The sequence below is a fragment of the Haematobia irritans genome, chromosome 1 (assembly GCF_050003625.1).
Source record: "Haematobia irritans isolate KBUSLIRL chromosome 1, ASM5000362v1, whole genome shotgun sequence".
Taxonomy (NCBI): Eukaryota; Metazoa; Arthropoda; class Insecta; order Diptera; family Muscidae; genus Haematobia; species Haematobia irritans.
Genome location: NC_134397.1, coordinates 214,171,682 through 214,198,296, shown reverse-complemented (window position 1 = coordinate 214,198,296; position 26,615 = coordinate 214,171,682). Strand labels below are relative to the sequence as shown.

Below are 26,615 nucleotides of genomic sequence, written 5' to 3'. Positions count from 1 at the left end.
GTAGAAAAATTGGTATAGAAGAACCTCAGTGATTAAACTGTCGACCATGCAACCAGAACAGTCCGAAGTCTCAGTGAAAGAACCGTGACAGTTTTTCTTGAATTGTAGACCTAAATATAAATGGGTATGTTGTCGGTCATGCAATTATAAAATTGCGTTGATTAAAAAGGAAATCGCAGTTGTTGAAGTGCAGACCGAATCTCCGGAATCTAAACTGTGAACCAATGTCTCAATAGTATAAACTGAAATCTCACTGTGAACAAATCAGTCCAAAGTATCAGGGTATAGGACGAGATCGTTTTTAGTGAACTGCAGACCGAAGTCTATGAATAGGGATGTCATAGGCCCTGCAATTATTATCAACGTGCTTGAAGCGAAGACGAAAATATCAGTGTTAAAAGTGAAGACCAAAAGAACTCTTGAATGAAAAATTAACTGCAGACCAAAGTATCATTTGGGAGCCACCGTGGAGCAATGGTTAGCATGCCCGCCTTGCATACACAAGGTCGTGGGTTCGATTCCTCTTACGACCGGACACCAAAAAGTTTTTCAACGGTGGAATATCCCACCTCAGTAATGCTAGTGACATTTCTGAATGTTTCAAGGCTTCTCTAAGTGGTTTCCCTGCAATGTGGAACGCCGTTCGGACTCGGCTATAAAAAGGAGGTCCCTTGTCATTGAGCTCAACATGGAATCGGGCAGTAGTCAGTGATAAGAGAGAGGTTCACCACTGTGGTATCACAATGGACTGAATAATCTAAGTGAGCCTGATACATCAGGCTGCCACCTAATCTAACCTATCATAGGTAGAATTCAAGACAGGTCTTAGAGGGTTTACAGCGCATTGAGATTTCAGCAACTGAACTTCAGACAATAGTCTCAAAGACTGACCTACGGAGGGAAATCTTGGAGATAGAACTGCATGTCGAATTTTCAGTGATTGATTTCAGTTTCTGAGTTGCAACTGGCATTTCAAAGTTTTGGTTGGGGATTGAAAGTTAAACTGCAGGTCGAAGCCTAGGGAAATGATAGAAGATAAAGAGCAAATATTTGGAATATGGAAAACACTTCCATTTTTTTCCTTGTAAAAGAATTCCGTAATTAATAGCATGAATAAATCATAACATTAATGAAACGTTTCATGCCCTTGAAGAATACATCCTTGCTCTTGATATATATTTACACATGAGTTTGTCTTAAACACAAAAGCATTATTACTTTGTGTTTTCGATTTTTTTCATCAAAAAAAAAAAAAAAAAAAAAAAAAAAAAAAAAAAAAAAAAAACTCGCTTTCCATAGAATCATGCTGCTTAAAGAATAACAGTATCTTATATTGAGATGGATTTCAAATTTTCAAATTAAGTAGCGGGATAATGTCACCCTTACAAATTACCTACTGCAATAATGATCACTCACCAACCACTTAATAAAAACAAAACATGGTAATTACGTTACACGAGAAAAAGAAAAACAATCCTAAAATGAACCATTTCACCCTGAAGTAGATCTATTAAATAAAGTTTAATGCAAATTAGTTGTAAGTAGTATCTTTGTATAAACAAATAATGTCGATAATGTTCTAGAGGTATACAGTCAGATGAAATGAGAAAATTTCAAATGCAAATGCTGGTGTCTATGGCTGACATACCAGTGATTGACTGAAGGTTTCAAAAGTACCGGAGACAAAAGACGAAAGAGCTCTGGTTAAACAGCAGGAGGTTAAGTGCATTCAATAAAGTATTTTCGTGGATACTTTTTTTCTTTGACGAATCCTACATCAAGGTACACTCTATTGTGGATAAAAAGGTGCCGAAGAATAAACTGAAGAAACATAGAATCGTTTCCACCCCTTATTGGTGGAGGGTATAATATCACAGAAAAAAAACCATCAACCCAAATGCGGTTCTGCTGCTTGTGTTCATTATTATAGCTAGATATAAAGTGGAAACGCTAAACTTCTATCTACAGAATTTGATTAGAAGAAATGCAAATTTTATATTCAATTAAAATGCAATTTTGTCAATATTGTTGCTGACAACTTGAACAATTTCACTACATTGCTTGACATTTTTCCCCGTTTTCAGAAACAAAATCTTATACAGAGGAAATTGTAATTGTGATACCAAAGTTTGTTCGTACAGTTTAGGTGAGAATATTTAATTAATGTAGAGCATTTAAAATTAAGTGGCCATTCGATCGGGCGCCAATATTTGTAATATGCCTATTGATTTAAAAAAATATTTTCTTTTATGTTGTAAATGAAAGTCCCATATAAAGGGTGATTCTTTTGAGGTTAGGATTTTCATGCATTAGTATTTGACAGATCACGTGGGATTTCAGACATGGTGTCAAAGAGAAAGATGCTCAGTATGCTTTGACATTTCATCATGAATAGACTTACTAACGAGCAACGCTTGCAAATCATTGAATTTTATTACTAGAAAAGTTGGCAGAAAATCCGCTTTTTTATCGACAAATTTTGTTCAGCGATGAGGCTCATTTCTGGTTGAATGGCTACGTAAATAAGCAAAATTGCCGCATTTGGAGTGAAGAGCAACCAGAAGCCGTTCAAGAACTGCCCATGCATCCCGAAAAATGCACTGTTTGGTGTGGTTTGTACGCTGGTGGAATCATTGGACCGTATTTTTTCAAAGATGCTGTTGGACGCAACGTTACGGTGAATGGCGATCGCTATCGTTCGATGCTAACAAACTTTTTGTTGCCAAAAATGGAAGAACTGAACTTGGTTGACATGTGGTTTCAACAAGATGGCGCTACATGCCACACAGCTCGCGATTCTATGGCCATTTTGAGGGAAAACTTCGGAGAACAATTCATCTCAAGAAATGGACCGGTAAGTTGGCCACCAAGATCATGCGATTTGACGCCTTTAGACTATTTTTTGTGGGGCTACGTCAAGTCTAAAGTCTACAGAAATAAGCCAGCAACTATTCCAGCTTTGGAAGACAACATTTCCGAAGAAATTCGGGCTATTCCGGCCGAAATGCTCGAAAAAGTTGCCCAAAATTGGACTTTCCGAATGGACCACCTAAGACGCAGCCGCGGTCAACATTTAAATGAAATTATCTTCAAAAAGTAAATGTCATGGACCAATCTAACGTTTCAAATAAAGAACCGATGAGATTTTGCAAATTTTAGGCGTTTTTTAAAAAAAAAAGTTATCAAGCTCTTAACAAATCACCCTTTAGATACTGTAGCTAAGTTGGCAAAGGTTTGTTCTACAGCTTATGCTGCAAAATGGAATTAATGTAGAGTATTAAAGTTTCAGTGCCCATTAGATCGGGCGCCAATATTCTTACTGTCTCTATTCATTGATAATACTTTTTTTTATACTCACCACCATAGAATGGTGATGGGGGTATAATAAGTTTGTCATTCCGTGTGTAACACATCGAAATATCGATTTCCGACTATATAAAGTATATATATTCTTGATCAGGGAGCAATTCTAAGACGATATAAGCATGTCCGTCTATCTGTCTGTTGTAATCACGCTACAGCCTTCAATAATGGCGCTATCGTCCTGAAATTTTGCACAGATTCGTTTTTTGTTTGCAGGCAGGTCAAGTTCGAAAATCGGCTATATCGGTCCAAGTTTTGATATACACACAAAAAAAATTCACAAAAATTTTTCCAATTAAAATTTTAATTGAGTTTTAACAAATATTCAATTAAAAATTTAATTGATTCAACAATTTTTTTAATTGAATAGCATCAATTAATTTTTTAATTGGATCAATTAACTTTTTAATTGGCCTTCAATTAATTTTTTAATTGATACTATCATTTCTGTGATTGAAGATATTTCAATTAAAAATTAATTGGATCAATTAATTTCGTGATTGAATCAGAAAAAAATTTTTTTGTGTGTAGTCACCATATAAACCGACTTTCCGATTTGGGGCTTATAAAAACCGTAGTTTTTATCCAATTTGCTGAAATTGAAAATCTAGAGGAACTTGAGGACCATAAAAAGGTGTGCCGAAAATGGTACTCATCGGTCCATGTTTTGGTATAGACCCCATATACACCGATTTCCCGATTTTGCTTTTTGGGCGTCTAGAAACTGTATTTTTTATCCGGTTTGCCTGAAATTGAAAATCTGGAAGTATTTTTGGACATTAAGGAGGTGTGTCGAAAATGGGGTGTATCGGTCCATGTTTTGGTATAGCCTCCATATAGACCGATCTCCCGATTTTGCTTCTTGGGCTTCTAAAAACTGTATCTAATATCTGATTTGCATGAAATTGGAAATCTGAAGGTATTTTGGGACCATAAAGAGGTGTGTCGAAAATGGTACGTATCGGTCCATGTTTTGGGTTAGGCCCCTTATAGACCGATCTCCCGATTTTGCTTCTTGGGCGTCTAGAAACTGTATTTTCTATCCGATGTGCTTGAAATTGAAAATCTAGAGTTATTTTAGGACCATAAAGAGGTATATCGAAAATGGGGTGTATCGGTTCATGTTTTGGTATAGCCGCCAGATAGACCGATCTCCCGATTTTTATTCTTGGGCTTCCATAAACTGTATTTATTACCCGATTAGCCTGAAATTGGAAATCTACAGGTATTTTGGGACCACAAATAGGTGTTCCGAAATTGAGGTGCATCGGTCCATTTTTTGGTATTCCCCCATATAGACTGATCTCCCGATGTTACTTCTTGGGCGTCTAGAGACTATATTTTTTAGCCGATTTGTTTGAAATTGAAAATCTGGAGGTATTTTAAGATCACAAATAGGTGTGTCGCAAATGGTGGCTATCGGTCCATGTTTTGGTATAGCCCCTATATAGACTGATCTCCCGATTTTACTTGTTGGGCTTCTAGAATTCGTAGTTTTATCTAATTTGCCGGACATAAGAAATCTAAATGTTTTTCAGGACCATAAAGAGGTGTGGTCCGTATCGGTCCATGTTTTGGTATAGCCCGTATATAGACTGATCTCCCGATTTTACTTCTTGGGCTTCTAGAATTCGTAGTTTTCACCCAATTCGTCTGAAAGTGGAATTCTAGTGGTATTTGCGGAACATTAAGAGGTGGTGAGTATTGGTCCATGTTTTGGTATAGCCCCCATATAGACCTAACTCCCGAATATATTTCTAGGACTCCTGGAATCCGGCTGACCACAAATAGGTCAGCCGAATATGGTGTGTGTCGACCCATGTTTTAGTCAGTCAGTTCTAAGTCTGGACCATACTGCACTGTTGCTATGACCAATCAAATCGATGTTTTGAGTGCTCAAACATTTTGTTGTTGTGATGTGTGAGAGCTCGCATTGTCGCAGTGAGAGAGATCCGTCTTCGGCGGTTGCTTTTCCTTATTTCTGCACACAGAAAACAAATTTGTTGTGCCAACCAATTTTTTTGCCAACCGATTTATTTGGTCCCATCTACCATCAGAATATAACCGACAATATTTGTTAGAGCAACCAATTCTTGTCTGGCACAACAATACATAAATTGTTTGGATAACTAAAATTTGAGCACACTAACACTCTAATTTTTGGGAGCCACCGTGGTGCAATGGTTAGCATGCCCGCCTTGCATACACAAGGTCGTGGGTTCGATTCCTGCTACGACCGAACACCAAAAAGTTTTTCGGCGGTGGATTATCCCACCTCAGTAATGCTGGTGACATTTCTGAGGGTTTCAAAGCTTCTCTAAGTGGTTTCACTGGAATGTGGAACGCCGTTCGGACTCGGCTATAAAAAGGAGGTCCCTTGTCATTGAGCTTAACATGGAATCGGGCAGCACTCAGTGATAAGAGAGAAGTTCACCACTGTGGTATCACAATGGACTGAATAGTCTAAGTGAGCCTGATACATCGGGCTGCCACATAACCTAACCTAACCTAACCTAACACTCTAATTGGTAATCCCAACCAATAAAATTTCATTCGTTTGTTAAAACAACTAATTATTTTTTCGGACAACCTTATGAAATTAAGAAACCTTCCGTTGAATTAAGTTTAATTTATATTTAATTTTATTACATATTAATATTTTTTTGTATTGATTATTGAGCTAATAAAAATTCGTCATCTGTACAATATTTTTGAACTGGGAAAGAAACTTCACAAAATAGCTAGTTGCGATGTTTGCAAACCAATCTGCATAATTTTCAGGCACAAGGAGGTCCTCGGCCTATAAGAAATCTTCTAAACTTGTTATCTCCGATTTCATAAATCTTATTGGTGGACAGTTCTCAAAATATTTTGCTGTTAAAGCCTGAAAGAAAAAAATACCAAACGAAATTTTTGCGTTAATATCCAATTTGGCATGAACCCCGCGATGATGGCAAAATTTGTCTAAAAGTACACGCCTTGCATGATTACATATACCATTCGGTTTGAGTCGCAGAAGTAAAGCCAATGTATCCGAAAAACCTACAGAGCTTAGAACTGAATGGAAATGTTTCATTTGCGGTACTTATAATTACCGGATCGATTTTCAACGTGACTCTGAACTCAGGCATGGATCATGAAATATTGTCGTTACATCGGAAGTCGTCACATTTGTTGGGATATCCCTAGAGGGAAAAAGGTAAAGAGTGAGGAGTATTAATTTAATTTGATGTTTAAATTACTTACCACTTAAGAATACAGCTACCCAATTTAAATATATGCAAAAAATCTCTCAGACTTGGCCACTATGAAAACGCGCACCTACTAAACGTGGACGGTTTTCTAACTCGACACCTGCCAAATGTGGACAAAAGTTAGACGACCGTTTGTGTCTTCCATTCACTGTATATGTATAACTCACAGCAATCCTTTATGGACAGAATGTTCTCTAAATTTGAATAAACGTCATCAAAATATTGAATTGAAATTTAAAGAATTTAAAGTTGATAATTAATTAGGCAAAACACAATATATTTGTTGTTATATATGTATATGTAGTCCATAGCAACCAATTCCCTTTATAACTATCAAATCTGTTAACACAACCAACTTAGTTGTTAAACAGACCTTCAGTTGGGCATGGAAGCATATTGGCAAAAGAAGTAAGTTAGCACAACGGGGTGCAATAAATTGAAATGGTTGCTTACTTCAATATATAAATAACGACCAATACTTGGTCGTGTGTACCAACTTTCGGTCACACCGCTATTATATTGGTTATATAAACTATCTAACAAAAGAAATAACTAACAATTATTCCCCACAATTAAAAATTGTGAGTCTCCACTATCAAATAGTTGTCGTAATCGAATTCCAACCAATCATTTCTCTGGGTGTGGGAAGACAAATAGCTTACAATTGCGACATGTCTAGTTTTTCCAAAAAAAAAAAAATCATTTTCCTAGACTGGGACTGGGCACATCTTGAAATCCACGATTCATCAAAATCACGATTTTATAGACTCGGTTTGAAGCACTGCGATTGTATTTTTGAGAATTTCTTTCGACTAATCGACACGAAACCTTTTTTTGCCGTTCAAGTGTTCATCAATATTGAGTATATACTGGTCCCACTAATGTCTAAGTTTGCCCCCAATCTCGTAATGGGTTACATGACGGTCTTTCGCAATATCATTGGGCACACAATGGTTTCTTTAACAACATTAGATTTTGGGCAACCTTCAAGAAATTCGTCTCGGAAATTCAAGAAATTCGTCTAAGAGTGAATTACGACCCCGGTTGAATTCATCATACCATCGATAAACACTGGTCCTTGATGGGGCCAGCCTTTGGAGGGACCTTTTTAGAAGTTATTTTAAAGTTGAGCAACCTTCAAGAAATTCGTCTCGGAAATTCAAGAAATTCGTCTAAGAGTGAATTACGACCCCGGTTGAATTCATCATACCATCGATAAACACTGGTCCTTGATGGGGCCAGCCTTTGGAGAGACCTTTTTAGAAGTTATTTTAAAGTTGTGTTTTTTAGGTTGCCTTTAGAAGAACTTCAAATTTTTTTTTGCTGGAATTTTCATAAAGGCAATGAAAACTTTCGTTAATAATATGAAATAATGAAAAAGTTCGTTGTATTAACGTATTTGTTTCCTTGGCTCAATTTTGGTGGCACATTTGATATAATGCGACTTTTTCTATCAGTATTGTAAGATAGTATTAAAAAGTAATAATTAATATTACAAATTATTTTATAGCTAAAAAAATTACTTTATGCAAATAATTTTGTTTTTATTATTAGTATTAATTAATTAATTAAAGTAAAATATCTCATTAATTAAAACTGTTTGCCTTTCAGAAATATATGTAAGAAAACATAGGATAAGAAATAAAACCACAAAACAATTAAAAAAAATGTTTTTAATTCTTATAAAAAACAGAACCAAGCAAAAGCCAAACTCGATATCACAAAAGATTAATACACAAATAAATAATTCCTTCAAGAAACAAACCCAAAACCACAAACTCTTGGCATCTTTCGTGAAAATAAATCGGTTTAATTATAAATTCATAACAAACATTTAATTTACAATAAATAATATGGTTGAGATAGCGGATAATTTCTTGGGTCTGTTGGGAACATCTGCGGTTTTCTAGCCAGTCCCATATTAATTCATTTACTATTTGTATGTCATTAGTTTGGAGATTTTGGTATGGCCTGATTGGTGTGTGAACTCTGCCGCTGATATTTGGTAAATCAAAAAATTACACACAGACTCTAATTAAAATTCAGTATTCATAGCCGATAGCGCCTTCTTTGACATCTTTTGAACTCAGCAGCCCCCAATATCTACTTTACATAGGGGTATTCAGATATACAAATCGCGCTTTAATAGCTACTCAAAAAAAAAAAAAAAAATGAATTATAAGAAATCAAACCGTATACCGGTATAATTTTATGACACCAGTGGCACACATTATGATAAAAAACTAAAAGCCAAACCTTTTAGCACTTCTAATTGATATTTCAAATTAATAATGAAAAAAATCAAAATAGAACTCAAATTAACAAACGAAATATGTAATGACAGTTGTTCAAACTAAGATTGAGTTTATATGTCAAACATATGTGACCAAATATGGTTGACATTGATGTGATATGACTTCGTTCACCACCGCTACTATTATCGTCAATAAATTGCGGTGCTTTGTGTAATTCATTCAACCAATATTTTTGTTCATCTCATGCCAAAATTGGGCTTGGATCATAGCCTATACAATTCAGAGTGTATAGAAATCTAGTTTCGCCTATGTCGAATATCAATATTTAAAGAAGCAACAAATTATAATTAAATCATTAAAACAAACCAAATGACATATATGTTATTAATGGTGATGATGATGTAAAAAAAAAAAAAAACAAAAGAATAATTACCTGAAATCTAAAAATATATGAATGGGAAAACATCTGTTGTATTTAAGTGATGGATAATAATAATGGATAAGAAATGTTAAAGAAAGAAAAAATAAATATTATAGACTTAAGTTGGATGTGGTCAACTGTTTTAAAAACTATGACCTATTCAACTCCTGGAACTCGTATTGTTAATGCCTTCCAAAAGTTAACTCAGAATGTATGTTTTGAAGATACCTTAATCATAGTGCTTCCAATATTATTTCAAACGCATATCAAAGTGCATAGATTTTAATGGGGAATGTTTTGAAAAATTTTAAATTTTTAATTTTAGAATGTATTATGTTGACAAAGCCAGCCGTAATTTAAAATTTGCGCCCAATTAAAATTAGATTTTTTTTAAATGTGCATTGCACACATGTGTATTATCGGCACCGAATGCTAGTATAATCCATGGCAGAGTACATTAACTTCACAGTTTATTGAAATCAATTCATACGATGACTCAGAAACCGTTTTTATAGTTATACATATTCGAAAAATATGGTAATTGTATTTATATAATATTGAACACTTCATTACCGTTCGTATTTCAGAATATATTTTTTTAACACATTTGAATATTTTCATACCTCCATTAGCTTTTTGGGTGCAAATATTTTCCATTAAAATTGCGTGTGAACATAAACGTCATTTAAAATATGGTTTAAAAACCAACTGGATATTTTTTATTGTGTATTGCACACAGCAAAGTTATTGCCACCTGATGCTAGTATTAACGATGGCAGACTACAGAGATTTCAGAGTTTTGTAAGATTAATTCGTACGATCACGCAGAAACGGTTTGCAAATATTCATCACATGTATCCCCAACAAAAGACAAAACGTAAAATATTACACACAGCACACACTAATGTAACTTGCACACATGGATGTTATCGCCACCTGATGTTAGTATTAGCGATGCCAGACTACACTTATATCTGAGTTTAGTGAGATCAATTCATACGATGACTCAGAAATGGTTTGCAAATTGTCATCCCCTAAATAATGTTTAGTACAAAGTTCGTTTCTTCGAAAAACGAATATCTTCATCTATCTCCGTAAATAGGGTTTTTTGAAACCCAGGGTTGTTAACTTATTTAGGCGAAATAATATGCCTGCCTATTTGTTCTTGCGAAAAATCCAAGATTGTATAAATATGTGTTTTGAAAATGCTCAAAACCACGATTTCGCATTTATTCCGCTCCAACGGTTATTATATGGAGTATAACAGTTTTTCTTGCGAAAACTTGATCTTAGTACTTAAGGCAAAACGTAATATATTCCACATTGGGCACACTCTATTTTATTTCTGATTTTTGTGGAAAATTTAATACTATACTCTTCTATTTTTATTTGTTTTCAAAATCAATTTGTAAGTTTTAGGAACGAGTGTGCAGAAGTCCTTGTTTTTCAACCGAAATTAAATTATTCTCTTACCACAAGTTGCGGCACACATTTATACAAATGGTGCTTGATCAACGTATAAACAATGAGAAGTACTAAGAAGGTTTCGATTTTGGGAAATCAATTAGATTATTGACTCAGGAACGATTGACCTCTAACTCGAGGAAAAAACACTGAATTTCTTATTTAGTCCCACATATTGCACAAACAATTAATTTCAGGAACGAGCTTATCGGAACAATCAGAACCTAGAGAAACTATATACATGCTACATTGTTCTAGTTTTATTCGTTTTCAAAATCAATTAGGTCAATCTGGTTTAGAAATCGGTTTGCAAGAGTATTCGAATTTCGACAGAATTTCAATTACAAGTTCTTGCACACATACATATTAGCGGGACTTGATGAACGTATAAATGATGGGGAATACCAAAAAGATATCGATTTTCGAAAATCAATTCGATTGTTGACTCAGAAACGATTGACCTCTATCTTCAAGAAAAAAATACCGACTTTAGATCCATTTTAGACCCACAAATTGCACACACAATTTATTTCCCGGCGCAATCTGACCCTAGAGAAGCCATATAAATGCTACATTGTTCTATTTTTATTCGTTTTCAAAATCAATTGGCTCAATCTAGTTCAGAAATCGGTTTGCAGAAGCATTCGTATTTCAACAGAAATGCAATTATTTTCGCACCATAAGTTCCTGCACACATAGGTAATAGTAGTGCTTGATGAAAGTATAAACGATGAGAAATACAAAAAAAGCCTCGATTTTCGGAAATCAATTAGATGGTTAACTCGGGAACGGGTACCAAGTAAAAACACCGAATTTATTTTTTAGACCCACATAGTGCACACAAAATTTATTTGCACATTTCATAAAATCGAACAAAATATTAAACAGTATTGCCTTCTTTACTTTTGAAAAACAATTCCTAAAATCAGACCCTAGAGAAGCCATATAAATGCTACATTGATCTCCTTTTTATTCATTTGAAAAATCAATTCAATTTACTGTTTCAGGAATGGGTTTTGCAGAACCCATTGCATTTCGACATAAACTAAATTATTCTCTCACTACAAGTTCCTGCACATATACACATTAGCGGGGCTTGATGAACGTATAAATGATGGGGAATACCAAAAATATATCGATTTTCGAAAATCAATTCGATTGTTGACTCAGGAACGATTGACCTCCAACTTCAAGAAAAAACAACGACTTTAGATCCCTTTTAGACCTATAAATTGCGCACACAATTTATATCAGGAACGAGCTTACCGGAACAATCAGAACCTAGAGAAACTATATACATGCTACATTGTTCTAGTTTTATTCGTTTTCAAAATCAATTAGCTCAATCTGGTTCAGAAATCGGTTTGCAAGAGCATTCGCATTTCGACAGAATTTCAATTACAAGTTCTTGCACACATACATATTAGCGGGGCTTGATGAACGTATAAATGATGGGAAATACCAAAAAGATATCGATTTTCGAAAATCAATTCGATTGTTGACTCAGGAACGATTGACTTCCAACTTCAAGAAAATAAACACCGACTTTAGATCCATTTTAGACTTAGAAATTGCACACACAATTTATTTCTGGAACGAACATCACGGAGTAATCAGACCCTAGAGACGCCATAAATGCTACATTGTTCTACGTTTATTCGTTTTCTAAATCAATTGGCGTTTTTGGTTCAGAAATCGGTTTTGCAAGAGCAGTCGCATTTCGACATAAATTCAATTACTTTCTCACCATAAGTCCCTGCACACATAGATATTAGTGGTACTTGATGAAAGTATAAACGGTGGAAAATACAAAAAATGTCTCTATTTGCGGAAATCAATTAGATTGTCGACTCAGGAATGATTAATAACCTCTAACTCTAGGAAAAAATACAGAATTTCATATTTAGACCCAAATATCGCACACACAAATTATTTGGGCATTTCATAAAGGTAAAACCAAAAATAAACAGTATTAGCGTCTTTACTTTTGAAAATCAATTCGCGTTTTAGTTCAGGATCGAGTTTGCCGGAGCAAGCAGACCCAGAGAAGTCATATAAATTTATTTGTTGTTAAAAATTATTTAGTTTGTTGATTCTTTAAATTCCTATAGGAAGAAGAATCATTTTAACAATATCAACTCTTACCAAAACATCAGAAATGGGAAACTATGAGAGGCTTAAATATGCATTTTAAAATATAGTTCATTCTTCTACAAAGGATTTTTAAATGTTCTCTATGTAATTATTAGTTTGTAATGTTAAAATTATATCTATAGATTGAATTATTTTTATTTGTTATCTGAGTGCAACCAATTAAGCGCCTTCTCAACGGCCTTGTTTGAAATGCATCCTCTAAATGGCCCAAAGTGTAATAATTTTGTGGCAAACATATACTTCAAGGGTCTTTGTGACATATGATAGTTATTGGTCTGTTTGAAGAAATTTGAAACATGATTTCATGTAATTTAATTTGACTTTGGGCAATAGACGCCAGAAAAAAAAATCTCTTAGTAATCCCCTGAAAGTTCAATGAACATCTTCAAAATTCAATTTAAGGCAAAGAGCCAAGAAAAGACAAAAAAAAATCTTAACACTCTAAAATGCCACACAGATGCTGCTTATTATGACCACCACCAACAATAATACAAAGTAAGGTGAACTTTAAGTTGAACGAAATGACTTGATATAGCAAACGAGAGAGAGAAGAGAAAAAAATCAATCCCTAACCCAATCATTCGAATTTAGACAATTTGTGATTTTGTTTTTTTTTTTTTGTGAATTGGAAAAAAATTTCCAATTTCGCTGAACCATAGCAAACCAATAATAATGGCAAAGTTCAAATTGTGTTTTATGTTTTAAAGTAATTGAAATAAATTTTCCAAATATTTTAGTTAACTTTAAATGGTATGACATTAACGACTCAATAATATGGGGCTTACAAGTCCAATTGAGCCAACCAGGCAACCAATACCCAAATATTCACTAATGGACTCAATTGTACAACTTTCATTGAGGAAATGGATAATGAAGATGGAGTTGGATATACTTGATAACTCCCTATGACTTTGTCCACAAGCTAATAGTACATACGAATTAAGCGAAAGGAAAACCAATTTAGGAGTGCCACTACCTATTTTCCTAACCACATAAGGCAAAGCAGAAAATTGGGCACGAATTCACATAATTTAAAATGAAAATTGAGAAATATTTAAAACTTAAATGCAAAAAAAAAAAAACGAAAGGGTACAAACTTAATGAAAAAGCAAGGAAAAATATACGAAATACTTTTTAGTTTTATGGAAATATGATCACAATTTTTGTTTTTATACCCTTCACCACTACTGTGGTACAGGGTATAATAAGTTTGTGCATTTGTATGTAACGCCAAGAAGGAAAAGTCTGAGACCCATCGTTTAGTATACCGATCGTCTTAGAATTAAATTCTGAGTCGATTTAGCGATGTCCGTCTGTCTGTCTGTCTGTCTGTCTGTCTGTCTGTCCGTCTGTCTGTCTGTCTGTTGATGTATTTTTGTGTGCAAAGTACAGCTCGCATTTTTAGTCCGATTGTCCTAAAATTTGGTATAGGGTCCTTTTTCGGCTCAAAGACGATCCCTATTGATTTTGGAAAAAATCGGTTCAGATTTAGATATAGCTACCATATATATTTTTCACCGATCTGGTCATAATTGGCGTGTATATCAACCGCTCTTCCTCAAATTCCGTACATCCGAATATTTTATGAGCCTCGAAAAACTTGCAAAATATCAGCAAAATCGGTTCAGATTTAGATATAGCTCCCATATATAGCTTTCGCCCGATTTACACTCATTTGCCCACAGAGGCCAATTTTTTGCTCCGATTTAGTTGAAATTTTGCACAGGGAGTAGAATTAGCATTGTAGCTATGCGTGCCAAATTTGGTTGAAATCGGTTCAGATTTAGATATAGCTCCCATATATAGCTTTCGCCCGATTTACACTCATCTGACCATAGAGGCCAATTTTTAACTCCGATTTAGTTGAAATTTTGCACAAGGGGTTGAATTAGCATTGTTGCTATGCGTGCCAAATTTGGTTGAAATCGGTTCAGATTTAGATATAGCTCCCATATATATGTTTTTCTGATTTCGACAAAAATGGTCAAAATACCAACATTTTCCATGTAAAATCGCCACTGTTTAGTCGAAAAGTTGTAAAAATGACTCTATTTTTCCTTAACTTCTAATGCATATATATCGAGCGATAAGTCATAAATAAACTTTTCCGAAGTTTTCTTAAAATTGCTCCAGATTTAAATGTTTCCCATATTTTTTTTACTAACATTGTGTTCCACCCTAGTGCATTAGCCGACTTAAATTTTGAGTCTATAGATTTTGTAGAAGTCTATCAAATTCTGTCCAGATCGAGTGATATTTAAATGTATGTATTTGGGACAAACCTTTATATATAGCCCCAACACATTTGACGGATGTGATATGGTATCGAAAATTTAGATCTACAAAGTGGTGCAGGGTATAATATAGTCGGCCCCGCCCGACTTTAGACTTTCCTTACTTGTTTTTTTACTAACATTGTGTTCCACCCTAGTGCATTAGCCGACTTAAATTTTGAGTCTATAGATTTTGTAGAAGTCTATCAAATTCTGTCCAGATCGAGTGATATTTAAATGTATGTATTTGGGACAAACCTTTATATATAGCCCCAACACATTTGACGGATGTGATATGGTATCGAAAATTTAGATCTACAAAGTGGTGCAGGGTATAATATAGTCGGCCCCGCCCGACTTTAGACTTTCCTTACTTGTTTTATTTATGAAGGCTCAAGAATAAATGTACAAGTTCCCTTAGAAAGTTTCTCCAAATCCTCTTACAAATGTATGAACCAAATCAATCAATTTTGGAGGTCTATGGGAACTTTGTAATTTTTTTTTTATCATCGTAATTTTTGTTTTACCAAAAATCTCCGGCCGATTCTGTATCTATATGCACCCATAGAAGGAATATGATAATGTAACATGCTTGTCACAACAATTTTCTTGGAAATTATGTTTCTGATTTCGGCAACTATGTATATGTTTGGTGAAAAATTAAATTATTCGCTCATCACAAATTACTGCACACATTGATACCAGTGGTGTTTTATCAAAGTAAAACGGCAAAGAAATGCCAAAATGGCCACGAGTTTCAAAAATCAATTAGATTGTTGGCTCAGGAACGATTGACCTCTAACTCCAAGAACAAACATCGAATTTCGTTTTTAGACCCACAAATTGCACACAATTTATTAAAAAAAAAAAAAAAAAAAAAAAAAAAAAAAAAAAAAAAAAAAAAACGGTACAATCACACCCTAGAGAAGCAATATAAGTGCTACATTATTCTATTTTTATTCGTTATCAAAATCAATTGGCTTTTCTGGTTCAGAAATCGGTCTGCAAGAGCATTCGCATTTCGACAGAAATTCTACTAATTTCTTATTATTTTTTCACCATAAGTTCCTGCACACATAGATATTAGTGGTACTTGATGCGAGTATGAACGATGGGAAATACCAAAAATGTCTTTATTTTTAGAAATCAATTAGGTGGTTAACTCAGGAACGAATAACCTCCAGCTCCAGTACACCGAACTTCTTTTTTCCTCAAATAATTTTTGTGTGTAATGGCCTACAGTGTAATAAATTGTGGGAAAAATCTCCTGCCGACTTTATACCAATCTGCACAACGAGAAGAAATGTGATCATGTAACATGTTTGTCATAACAATATTATGTTCTAGGAAATTATGTTTCTGATTTCGGCAACTATATATATGTTAGCGAAAAATTAATTTATTCTCTCACCACAAATTACTGCACACATTGATAAAAGTGGTGTTTCATCAAATTAAAAACGTAGAGAAATGCCAAAAAAGTCTCGATTTTCGAAAATCAATTAAATTGTTGACTCAGGAACGATTGACCTCTAACTCCAAGAACAAACATCGAATTTCGTTTTTAGACCCACAAATTGCACACACAATTTATTAAAAAAAAACGAGTTTCCCCGGTACAATCAGACCCTAGAGAAGCCATATAAGTGCTACATTATTCTATTTTTATTCGTTTTCAAAATCAATTGGTTTTTCTGGTTCAAAAATCGGTTTGCAAGAGCATTCGAATTTCGACAGAAATTCTACTATTTTCTCAGTTCCTGCACACATAGATATTAGTGGTACTTGATAGAAGTATGAACGATGAGAAATACTAAAAATGTCTTTATTTTCAGAAGTCAATTAGGTGGTTAACTCAGGAACGATTAACCTCCAGCTCCAGGACACCGAACTTCTTTTTTCCTCAAATAATTTTTGTGTGCAATGGCCTAAACTGTAATAATTTTGTGGGAAAAATCTCCGGTAGACTCTATACTAATATGTACCCCGAGAAGAAATTTGAGCATGTAACATGTTTGTCATAACAATATTATGTTCTCGAAAATTATGTTTCTGATTTCGGCAACTATGTATATGTTTGACGAAAAAAAAAATTAAATTATTCTCTCACCACAAATTACTGCACACACGGATACAAGTGGTGTTTCATCAAATTAAAAACGTAGAGAAATGCCAAAAAAGTCTCGATTTTCGAAAATCAATTAGATTGTTGACTCAGGAACGATTGGCCTCTAACTCCAAGAACAAACACCGAATTTCGTTTTTAGACCCACAAATTGCACACACAATTTATTAAAAAAAAAAAAACGAGTTTCCCCGGTACAATCAGACCCTAGAGAAGCCATATAAGTGCTACATTATTCTATTTTTATTCGTTTTCAAAATCAATTGGTTTTTCTGGTTCAAAAATCGGTTTGCAATAGCATTCGAGTTTCGACAGAAATTCTACTATTTTCTTATTATTTTCTCACCATAAGTTCTTGCACACATAGATAGTAGTGGTACTTGATGCAAGTATGAACGATGGGAAATACCAAAAATGTCTTTATTTTCAGAAATCAATTAGGTGGTTAACTCAGGAACGATTAACCTCAAACTCCAGGACACTTAACTTATTTTTTCCTCAAATAATTTTTGTGTGTAATGGCCTAAAGTGTAATAATTTTGTGGGAAAAATCTCCGGCCCACTCTATACCAATCTGCACCCCGAGAAGAAATATGATCATGTAACATGTTTGTCATAACAATATTATTTTCTCGGAAATTATGTTTATATGAATTTTTACTTAAACGGTATTATTTTCGCGGTTGATGGTGTGCCGATACAAACCACAAAACAGTAGGATTTTCTAAAAATTTGTAAAAAATAATGACGGTTCCCTATATTGCACATGAAAAATATTTTGACTTTGTGTACTCCCTGGATCGGGCGCCAGTTAAATGGTAGTTGCGCCCGATCCTAAACATAAGCTTAATATTTCCAATTCCAAACATTTGAAATACAATTTATCATAGGGACTAATAAAAATATCTATTTTTGCGGCCTAAGACCAATGATTTTGTGGGAAATATATGGCCTTGAATGTCTTACGGATCGGGCGCCAATTTTTGTCAGATCGTTTAGGTTCAAGCCTTTACGTTTGTTTATCGATTTTTTTTGTTTAAAGTTTCAATACACATTTTCATTGATATAATGAACATATTCTTTGAGAAAATGAAAATGTTCATTAATACTATGAACTATTTAAATTTTTATTAGAAAATTCAAAACAATAATGAAAACTTCCACTAAATTACCATTCATTGTAATTTAATATATTTCCATGCATTACCTGAAATCCCTTTCACTATGTTTGCTGGGTATATAGAAATGCTGTTTTTCTTTTAATGTTTTGTACACACCTTAACTCTATGAAGCCTCACTATTTATGACTGCTGCCTTTATTTTGATGATTTTTTCCTAATCGCCTAAATAAGATTTCATTTTCGACAAATATCTGTAAAGAAAATGTTTTGCTTGTTTGCCATTATTTCGTTCGTTTCCCACTGCTAGGCGAATGAGATAGGGTGGGCGATTTTCCATGAAATTGTGTTGCAAAGTTATTTGATATTTTTATCGTGATTTTAATGTAATTTATAACTGACCAACCACACTATACAAAAAGAGCTTTTATAAAATTGTTTCCACCTCTTGCGACTACCTTATGGTAGATTGGAAGAAACCAAAAAAACACAAAACATATCTGTTAACCAAAATCTAGTAGTTGTCCAATAAAATACTTCAGTAGATGGCTGATGGTTTCTTCTCAGGCATGAAAAGAACCACAAATCTGAAGAAAAAAATTGTAATGATAAAAATCATGTCTATGCTATTTAAAACTAATATTTTGTAATTTAAAACCATACATTAATTGATTAAAAACAGACTAACGGACGGATAAACTTACAAAAAAAACTGGAGGAGCAAAACGAAACTGCAAAACATTTAGTCAAGTTGGTTATTTCAGATTTCAAAAGTTTATAGTTGATTAAGCCACCCATGGATAATGACATTCCTGTCTTCTCCCTGGGCATGTCATTTGGTCTTTGAGCTAAGACAATTATTTGAGATTTATTTTTATTATTGTAGATTTTCTTCCCATATCGGTGCTACAAATCTAATTTTGTTAAAACATTTAAAATCTATTTTTTTTTAATTTAATTAATCATGCCTGGGAACTCCCCAAACTTAATATGAAGTAATTCTATAATGGCACACACACATTTTTGGGTAACGTTGCATTAAACGTCCACATGACATGCCTTATCTGACTGGGGCCTGTGGCTAACTGTGCCTGTTATAGGCTTAGACATTAGCGTTTTTCGCCATGTCTTTCATTTCTTAATTACGGCCATTTGTTTTATAGATTGTGGAAAATAGACTTGCCAACAAATTTTCTATTAAGTGCGTAATTTTTTTCTTCTTTTGGACCAACACACATTTTTGACATCAAATTTGCTATCTTAGAAAAAAAAATATTACGCAAAATATCCGGTCGATCTTTTGGACACAGCATGAGTGCAACTGAAATGTGCAACGGGAAAATTATTTGAAATTGACAATACAGGAAATTAATAAAACAACGTGCTTTAATTAAAATTTATTATAAAATTTGTCAATGGGATGTTATTACTTTGGTTATTACTTTTTGTCTTTTCTCTATAGGAACAATTTAATGGATCTTTCTTTAAAAAAATTGTATGAACTGTTTCCATAAAAAATATTTATGAAATTTTCTTTAAAAAATCCACGAAATTTTCTCAAAATTATTTTCTATGAAATATTCTCTAAAGAGATACTTCTATGAAATTTTCTCTGACGAAAAAATTTCTACAAAATGTTCCCTATAGAAAAACCATTTGTGAAATCTCTAAAAAAAATCTATAACATTTTCTTTAAGGAACAAAATTCTATGAAGTTGTATCTAAAGAAAAATGTTTATGAAACCTTCTATTAAAAAATTTTTTCTATAAAATTTTCTCTACAGAAAAAATTTTAGTGAACTTTTTCTGAAGACAAAATGTATGAATTGTTTCTCTAAAATAAATTCTATAAAATTTTTTCTTAAGAAAAAAAATTTATAGAAATTTCTACCGAAAATTTTCTCTACAGAAAAAACTTCTATAAAATTTTCTCTAAAGAAAAATGTCTGTTCAATATTCTCTACAAAAAAATTTCTATGAAATTTTCTCTAAAGAAATAAATTCTATGAAATTTTATCTAAAGAAAAAAATTTCTATGAAATTATAAAATATTCGCTAAAAAAATCTTTGAAATTTCCTTTAAAGAACAAAAACGTTTTATGAAGTGTTACTCTAAATAATTTCTATGAAATGTTCTCCAAAGAAACAAATTTCTGTGAAATATTCAATAAAGAAATAATTGATAAAAAAGTTTTACGAAATCTATAAAATCTATACAATTTTCTCTAATGAAAAAATCTCTATGAAATTTTCTCTAAAGAAAAAAATTCTAAAAAGAATTCTATGAAATTTTATCTAAAGAAATAAATTCTATGAAACTTTCTCTAAAGAAAAAATTTCTATGAAATTTTCTCTAAAGAAAAAATTTCTATGAAATTTTCTCTAAAAAAAATTTCTATGAAATTTTCTCTAAAGAAAAAGTTTCTATGAAATTTTCTCTAAAGAAAAAATTTCTATGAAATTTTCTCTAAAGAAAAATTTCTACGAAATTTTCTCTAAGGAAAAATTTCTATGAAATATTCTATAAAGATAACAAATCTAAGAAATGTTCTCTAAAGAAGAAATTTCTATGGAATTTTCTCTAAATAAAAAATGTCTATGAATTTTTTTAAAGAAACAATTTATATGAAATTTTCTCTAAAGAAAAAGATCTACGAAATTTTTTTTCGAAGATAAAGCTTCTGTCAAATTTCTCTACAGAAAAAATTTCTATGAAATTTTCTCTAACAAAAAAATTTCTATGAAATTTTCTCTAAAGAAATAAATTCTATGAAATTTTCTCTAAAGAAATAAATTCTATGAAATTTTCTCTAAAGCAAAAATTTCTATGAAATATTCACTAAAGGCAAAATTTCTATGAAATTGTGTCTAAAGAAATAATTTCTATAAAATTTTCTCTAAAAAAAAAATTTTCTATGAAAGGTAAAATTTCTATGACATTTTGTCTAAAGCAAAAATTCTACGACATTTGCTCTAAAGGAATAATTTCTATGAAATTTTCTCTAACGAAAAATTTCTATGAAATTTTCTCTACAGAAAAAAAAATTCTATGAAATTTTTTCTAAAGAACAAATTTATATGAAATATTCACTAAAGGCAAAATATCTATGAAATATTCACTATAGGAAAAAATTTCTATGAAATTTTCCCCAAAGGAAAAATTTTTATCAAATTTTCTTTAAAGAAACAATTTGTATGAAGGTTTCTCTAAAGAAAAAACTGCTATGAAATTTTCTCTGAAGAAAAAATTTCTATGAAATATTCACTAAAGGTAAAATTTCTATGAAATTTTGCCTAAAGAAAAAATTTCTATGAAATTATAAAATATTCGCTAAAAAATCTATGAAATTTTCTCTAAAGAAAAAAATTGTATGGAGTGTTTCTTAGAATAATTTCTATGAAATTTTCTCCAAAGAAACAAATTTCTGTCAAATATTCACTAAAGAAAAACTTGATATTTTATTTTCTCTAAAGAAAAAGATCTACGAAATTTTTCCAAAGATAAAGCTTCTGTAAAATTTTCTCTAAAGAAAAATGTTCTGTGAAATTTTCTCTAACGAAAAAAATTCTATAAAATTTTCTCTAAAAAAAATTCTATGAAATTTTCTCTAAAGCAAAAAATTTATATGAAATATTTCAATGAAATTTTGTCTTCACTAAAGGGAAAATTTCTATAAAATTTTGTCTAAAAAAAAATCTGCGAAATTTTTTCTAAAGAAATAATTTCTATAAAATTTTCTCTAAAAAAAAATCTACCAAATTTTCTCTAAAGAAATAATTTCTATGAAATTTTTCTAAAGAAAAATTTCTATGAAATTTTCTCTAAAGAAAAAAATTCTATGAAATTTTCTCTAACGAAAAAAATTCTATGAAATTTTCTCTAAAGAAAAAATTCTATGAAATTTTCTCTAACGAAAAAAAAATCTATAAAATTTTCTCTAAAGAAAAAATTTCTATGAAATTTTCTCTAAAAACAAAATTTTATGAAATTTTTTCGAAAGACAAAAATTTCTATGAAATTTTGTCTAAAAAAAATGTCTATGAAATTTTCTCTAAAGAAAAAATTTATATAAAATTTTCTCTAAAAAAAAATTCTATGAAATTTTCTCTAAAGAAAAAAATTTCTTTGAAATATTTCAATGAAATTTTGTCTAAAGAAAATATTCTACGTACTTTTCTCCAAAGAAATAATTTCTATGAAATTTTCTTTAAAGAAAAAATTCTACGAAATTTTCGATGCAGAAAAAAAATTTTATGAAATTTTCTGTAAAGAAAATATTTTCTATGAAATTTTCTCTAAAGAAATAATTTCTATAAAATTTTCTCTAAAGAAAAAAATTTCTATGAAATTTTCTCTAAAGAAAAAATTCTATGAAATTTTTTCTAAAGAAATATTTTTTTTATAAAATTTCTTTAGTTTCTTTTTTGCCCTTCTTCATTTGTTCATAATCAACAGTTTAACCAAAATTTTGTAAATGCTTGCTTAATACAAAGGCGTTCCAGTTACTCCTACGCTTTTATGCATAAATAAAAATCCCACCCAAAATTTAAATTTTATACCACAAACAATATTAAGAATTATCAGTTCTAAAATTTTTTGTTTTAATGAGTTTTTATTAATTACAGCATTCAAAATGAAATTTAAATTTCCGGCAAAAATTGTTTAAGTCATTTTACGTTGGGTTTTTTTGTTTTTGTAATTTTTCTGAAAATTTATATACAACCATTGTTCTCCATAAATTTTGCTCCACAAATACGATTCGGCAATTTAATCATTGTGTGCTTTCAAATCATTCAAAAGTTACCTGATGATGAGTAATAAAAAAAAAATAAATTAACAATTTTAATTGTTTATATTTCTTTGTTTTTTGTTGTTTTTTTTTTTTTTTATATGATAATTTCGCAAAAAGCACGTAACAAAAATTCTCCCTGTATTCTTCCATAAAAATTATATGAAATTGTGATTGTTTCATTTAAATCTCCAATAAATCCATTCTTCCTGTCTGTCCATTTTGTTGAGGTATCTTAGGATGATGGCATGAATGAGAAGTATTTTGTCTGCTGACAAAAATTTTTTTTTTGGAAGAGCGCGTGTATGATTCCATTCACCACCACCCCCGCATTTATAATTACTTCAGTATTGTTCTTTTTTTTGAGCTTATTGTTATTGGTGTTTAAATATTTGTGCATTCAAAGCAAAAAAAAAAATATTGTGAGATATTTTTTTTATTTGAGGTTGGTCAAAAAATAACAAAAAAAATCTAAAAGCTCTTTCAGAGGAATAGTATGAAATGTTTGGTTAAATTAAATTGGAAAGTAATAACGAGGTCTGGATGAAATTTATTATCATCTTAAAGGTATGCTACATTTAATTGTATACCAAAATTTAAAAACAATCAATCAATCTTTTTTCAACGTCTATTTCGAGCAATAACAAATTTGTACCAATCCAGCAGAGGTTAGCTTTATGAAGTAAGCAAAATATAAAAATTTCTCCTAATGGTAGGCAATGATTTTTAAAGTAGTTGACCTTCCTTTAAAAATCCTTGCCTACCGTTAGGCGAAGTTTTCATATATTGCATACTTTTCAAAAGTTGGATAAACTTATACTAATTGATATTTTTTTCAAGTTCGTAACTTTTACGAACAAGTTGATAATATTTTCCTCCTGTTACGTTTTTATGCTCATATATTTAAACTTCTCCTAGGGGTAGGCAATGCTTTTTAATGTAAATGGCCCTAATTTAAAAATCCTTACCCACTATTAGGCCAAGGTTTCCATATATATAAAGTTGGATTATCTTACACTTATGCTTTTTTTGCTTTTTTGCACAACTTCATAACATTTATGAACAAATTCATAATTTTTCTTTGTTAAGTTTATTTTAAATTAACCAGAACTAAACTTGGGATTAATTCCCACATCTTATTATTTGATTAGGTGCAATTAAATTTTATAACCCAATTTAGTTTTGTGGTTTTTATATTTCCTAGAATTTGTTATGCCTCCATTATGTTTACTTATCATACCTACTTTATAGAAATTTTGAAGAGTTGTTGCTTTTTTTATTATTATTGCTATTTCTATTGCTGGCCCCAAATAGCTTGCTTGACTGGCTGATAGCTGACGACGTAACTTTGTTGCCAGCGCTCTGATTGCTAATGTGTGGTGTGGAATGAATTAACCGAATTGAAGAGGAACCAAAAAAAAAGTAACAAAAAAAAACATTCAATGTCAAGGTTAAATGCGCTCATACAACACAAAGCAAAAAAAAATATGTATAAATATATGATGAAGAAAGAGCTCGCTTGTATTTTCTTTTTCGAGTTTTTTAGTTTTTTTTTTCATTTATTTTTTATATCAGCTTTCGTTATTTTATTTCTTTTTGTATTTGCTTTTAACACTCTACTATATTTTTGTGTATATTTTGATAACTTCATTTGTTTAACTACAGCAACAACAACAACAGTATTTATCAATAATGAAAAAAAAGTAAACAATTATTCACTCAATACCCGGTTTTCTTGTTTATCTTTTTATTTTTTAATATTTTTAATTTGGCTCATGTAGGGCTCTAGAATTTTTTATTTTTATGAATTGCAGAGGACATCATTTGCGGTTTAATATTTCCTGCTTTCTCTATAGAAGTAAAAATAAAAAACAAAAACAATGAAATTAAAAAAGATTATCTATAGACCACAAAATGTGTCGCATTAATTCTAAAAATAAAAAATCGTGTTTTCGATGTATATGTTTGCCAAAGATATTTTATTTTATTAATTAAATAATTTAAACTAAAATGGAATATTATGTTTGTTTAAGTATTTAAAAATATTTTTTTTTAACACAAAATTAATTAAAGTCATATTTTTTGTTGTATCTTTCAGCTCCACATCTGGCTGTAATGGTATCTTTTCACGTCGATTGGATTTTTCATCTTTCAATCTATTGCCCACGACTCGTTTAAATTCCTATCAAGTTAAGGTAAGCTGAAAATCAAAAAAATATATATATATAAAAATTCTTAAAGTTTTCAATATTCTACTGGCGAATTTCTTATTCGTTCCCCCTTTCCAATAAATATTTTTATTTGAAATCTCATTTCGTTATGGTCTCTTGCCATTTAATTAAAGGAATATGTATAACAATTGATGCCAGTCCTTATTTAAGAAGTTAACAAAAACTGTATTTTTCTTCTCTATCATCAAACATTGTATAGTCTAAGCTTTTGGGTATTTACATATTATTTTATTCATTACTCTTGCAAAAACCTCCCATTTGTCTGGTAAACTCATTTAATTTCGTGTCTATGACAATGTCACTCTTTAATTTTTTTAAATTACTTTTACTTGCCTCATTCATTATTTAAAATATAAACTTTCATCCTAAGAGTAGGCAAGGATTATGTGTACCAATTATAGCCTATATGCTATGCTTTAAATTTTAATATGGAGAATTTGCATATTGTCTAATTCAATAAAATTATTAATCTAAATATATGTGTAGGTGTAGAGTAAAATAAATAAACAAGAATGAATAAAATAATGTCTAGAAATAATATAATTGGAAAATTAATACAAAAATGTGGTTTTGATTTTTATTGTTTTAATTTCTGTGTATAAAAATTAATATTTGTAAATTGTGTGCGCCTTAAGTTATGCTATGATTATTTTAGTTAGGTTCATTAAATATGTAATTGCACTAAATGTGGTTTTTATATTAGACTGAAATTATTCCTAATATAAATTGCTATACACTGCACAAAATATTATGAACACAAAGATTTCGTGTCCTTAAAATACTATTGCAATTTATGTATACAATAAAATAATTTATTTCTTTAGAGAAAATTCCATAGAAATGTTTTTTTTTTTTTAGAGAAAATCTCACAGAAATTTTTGTTTTAGAGAAAATTTCATAGAAACTTTATCTTTAGCGAAAATTTCACAGAACTTTATCTTTAGAGAAAATTTCACAGAATTTTTTCTTTACAGAAAATTCGATAGAAATTGTTTCTTTACAGAAAATTCCATAGAAATTTGTTCTTTAAAGAAAATTCCATAGAGCTTTTTTCTTTAAAGAAAATTTTATAGAAATTTTTTCTAAAGAAAATTTTATAGAAATTTTTCTTTAGAGAAAATGTCCTCTAATTTTTTCTTTAGAGAAAATTCTATAGAATGTTTTTCA

The 26,615-nt window shown here is 31.2% G+C and overlaps 1 protein-coding gene across 1 annotated transcript in view; it reads left to right on the top strand.

Moving 5' to 3' along the window:
- Positions 1–26,615, top strand: part of heca (hdc homolog, cell cycle regulator) — a 486,162-nt gene that overhangs the window by 185,157 nt on the left and 274,390 nt on the right. The window contains exon 3 of the mRNA XM_075292781.1: positions 25,316–25,412. Coding sequence (XP_075148896.1) covers positions 25,316–25,412 — 97 coding nt within the window. The remainder of the gene's footprint in view (positions 1–25,315; positions 25,413–26,615) is intronic.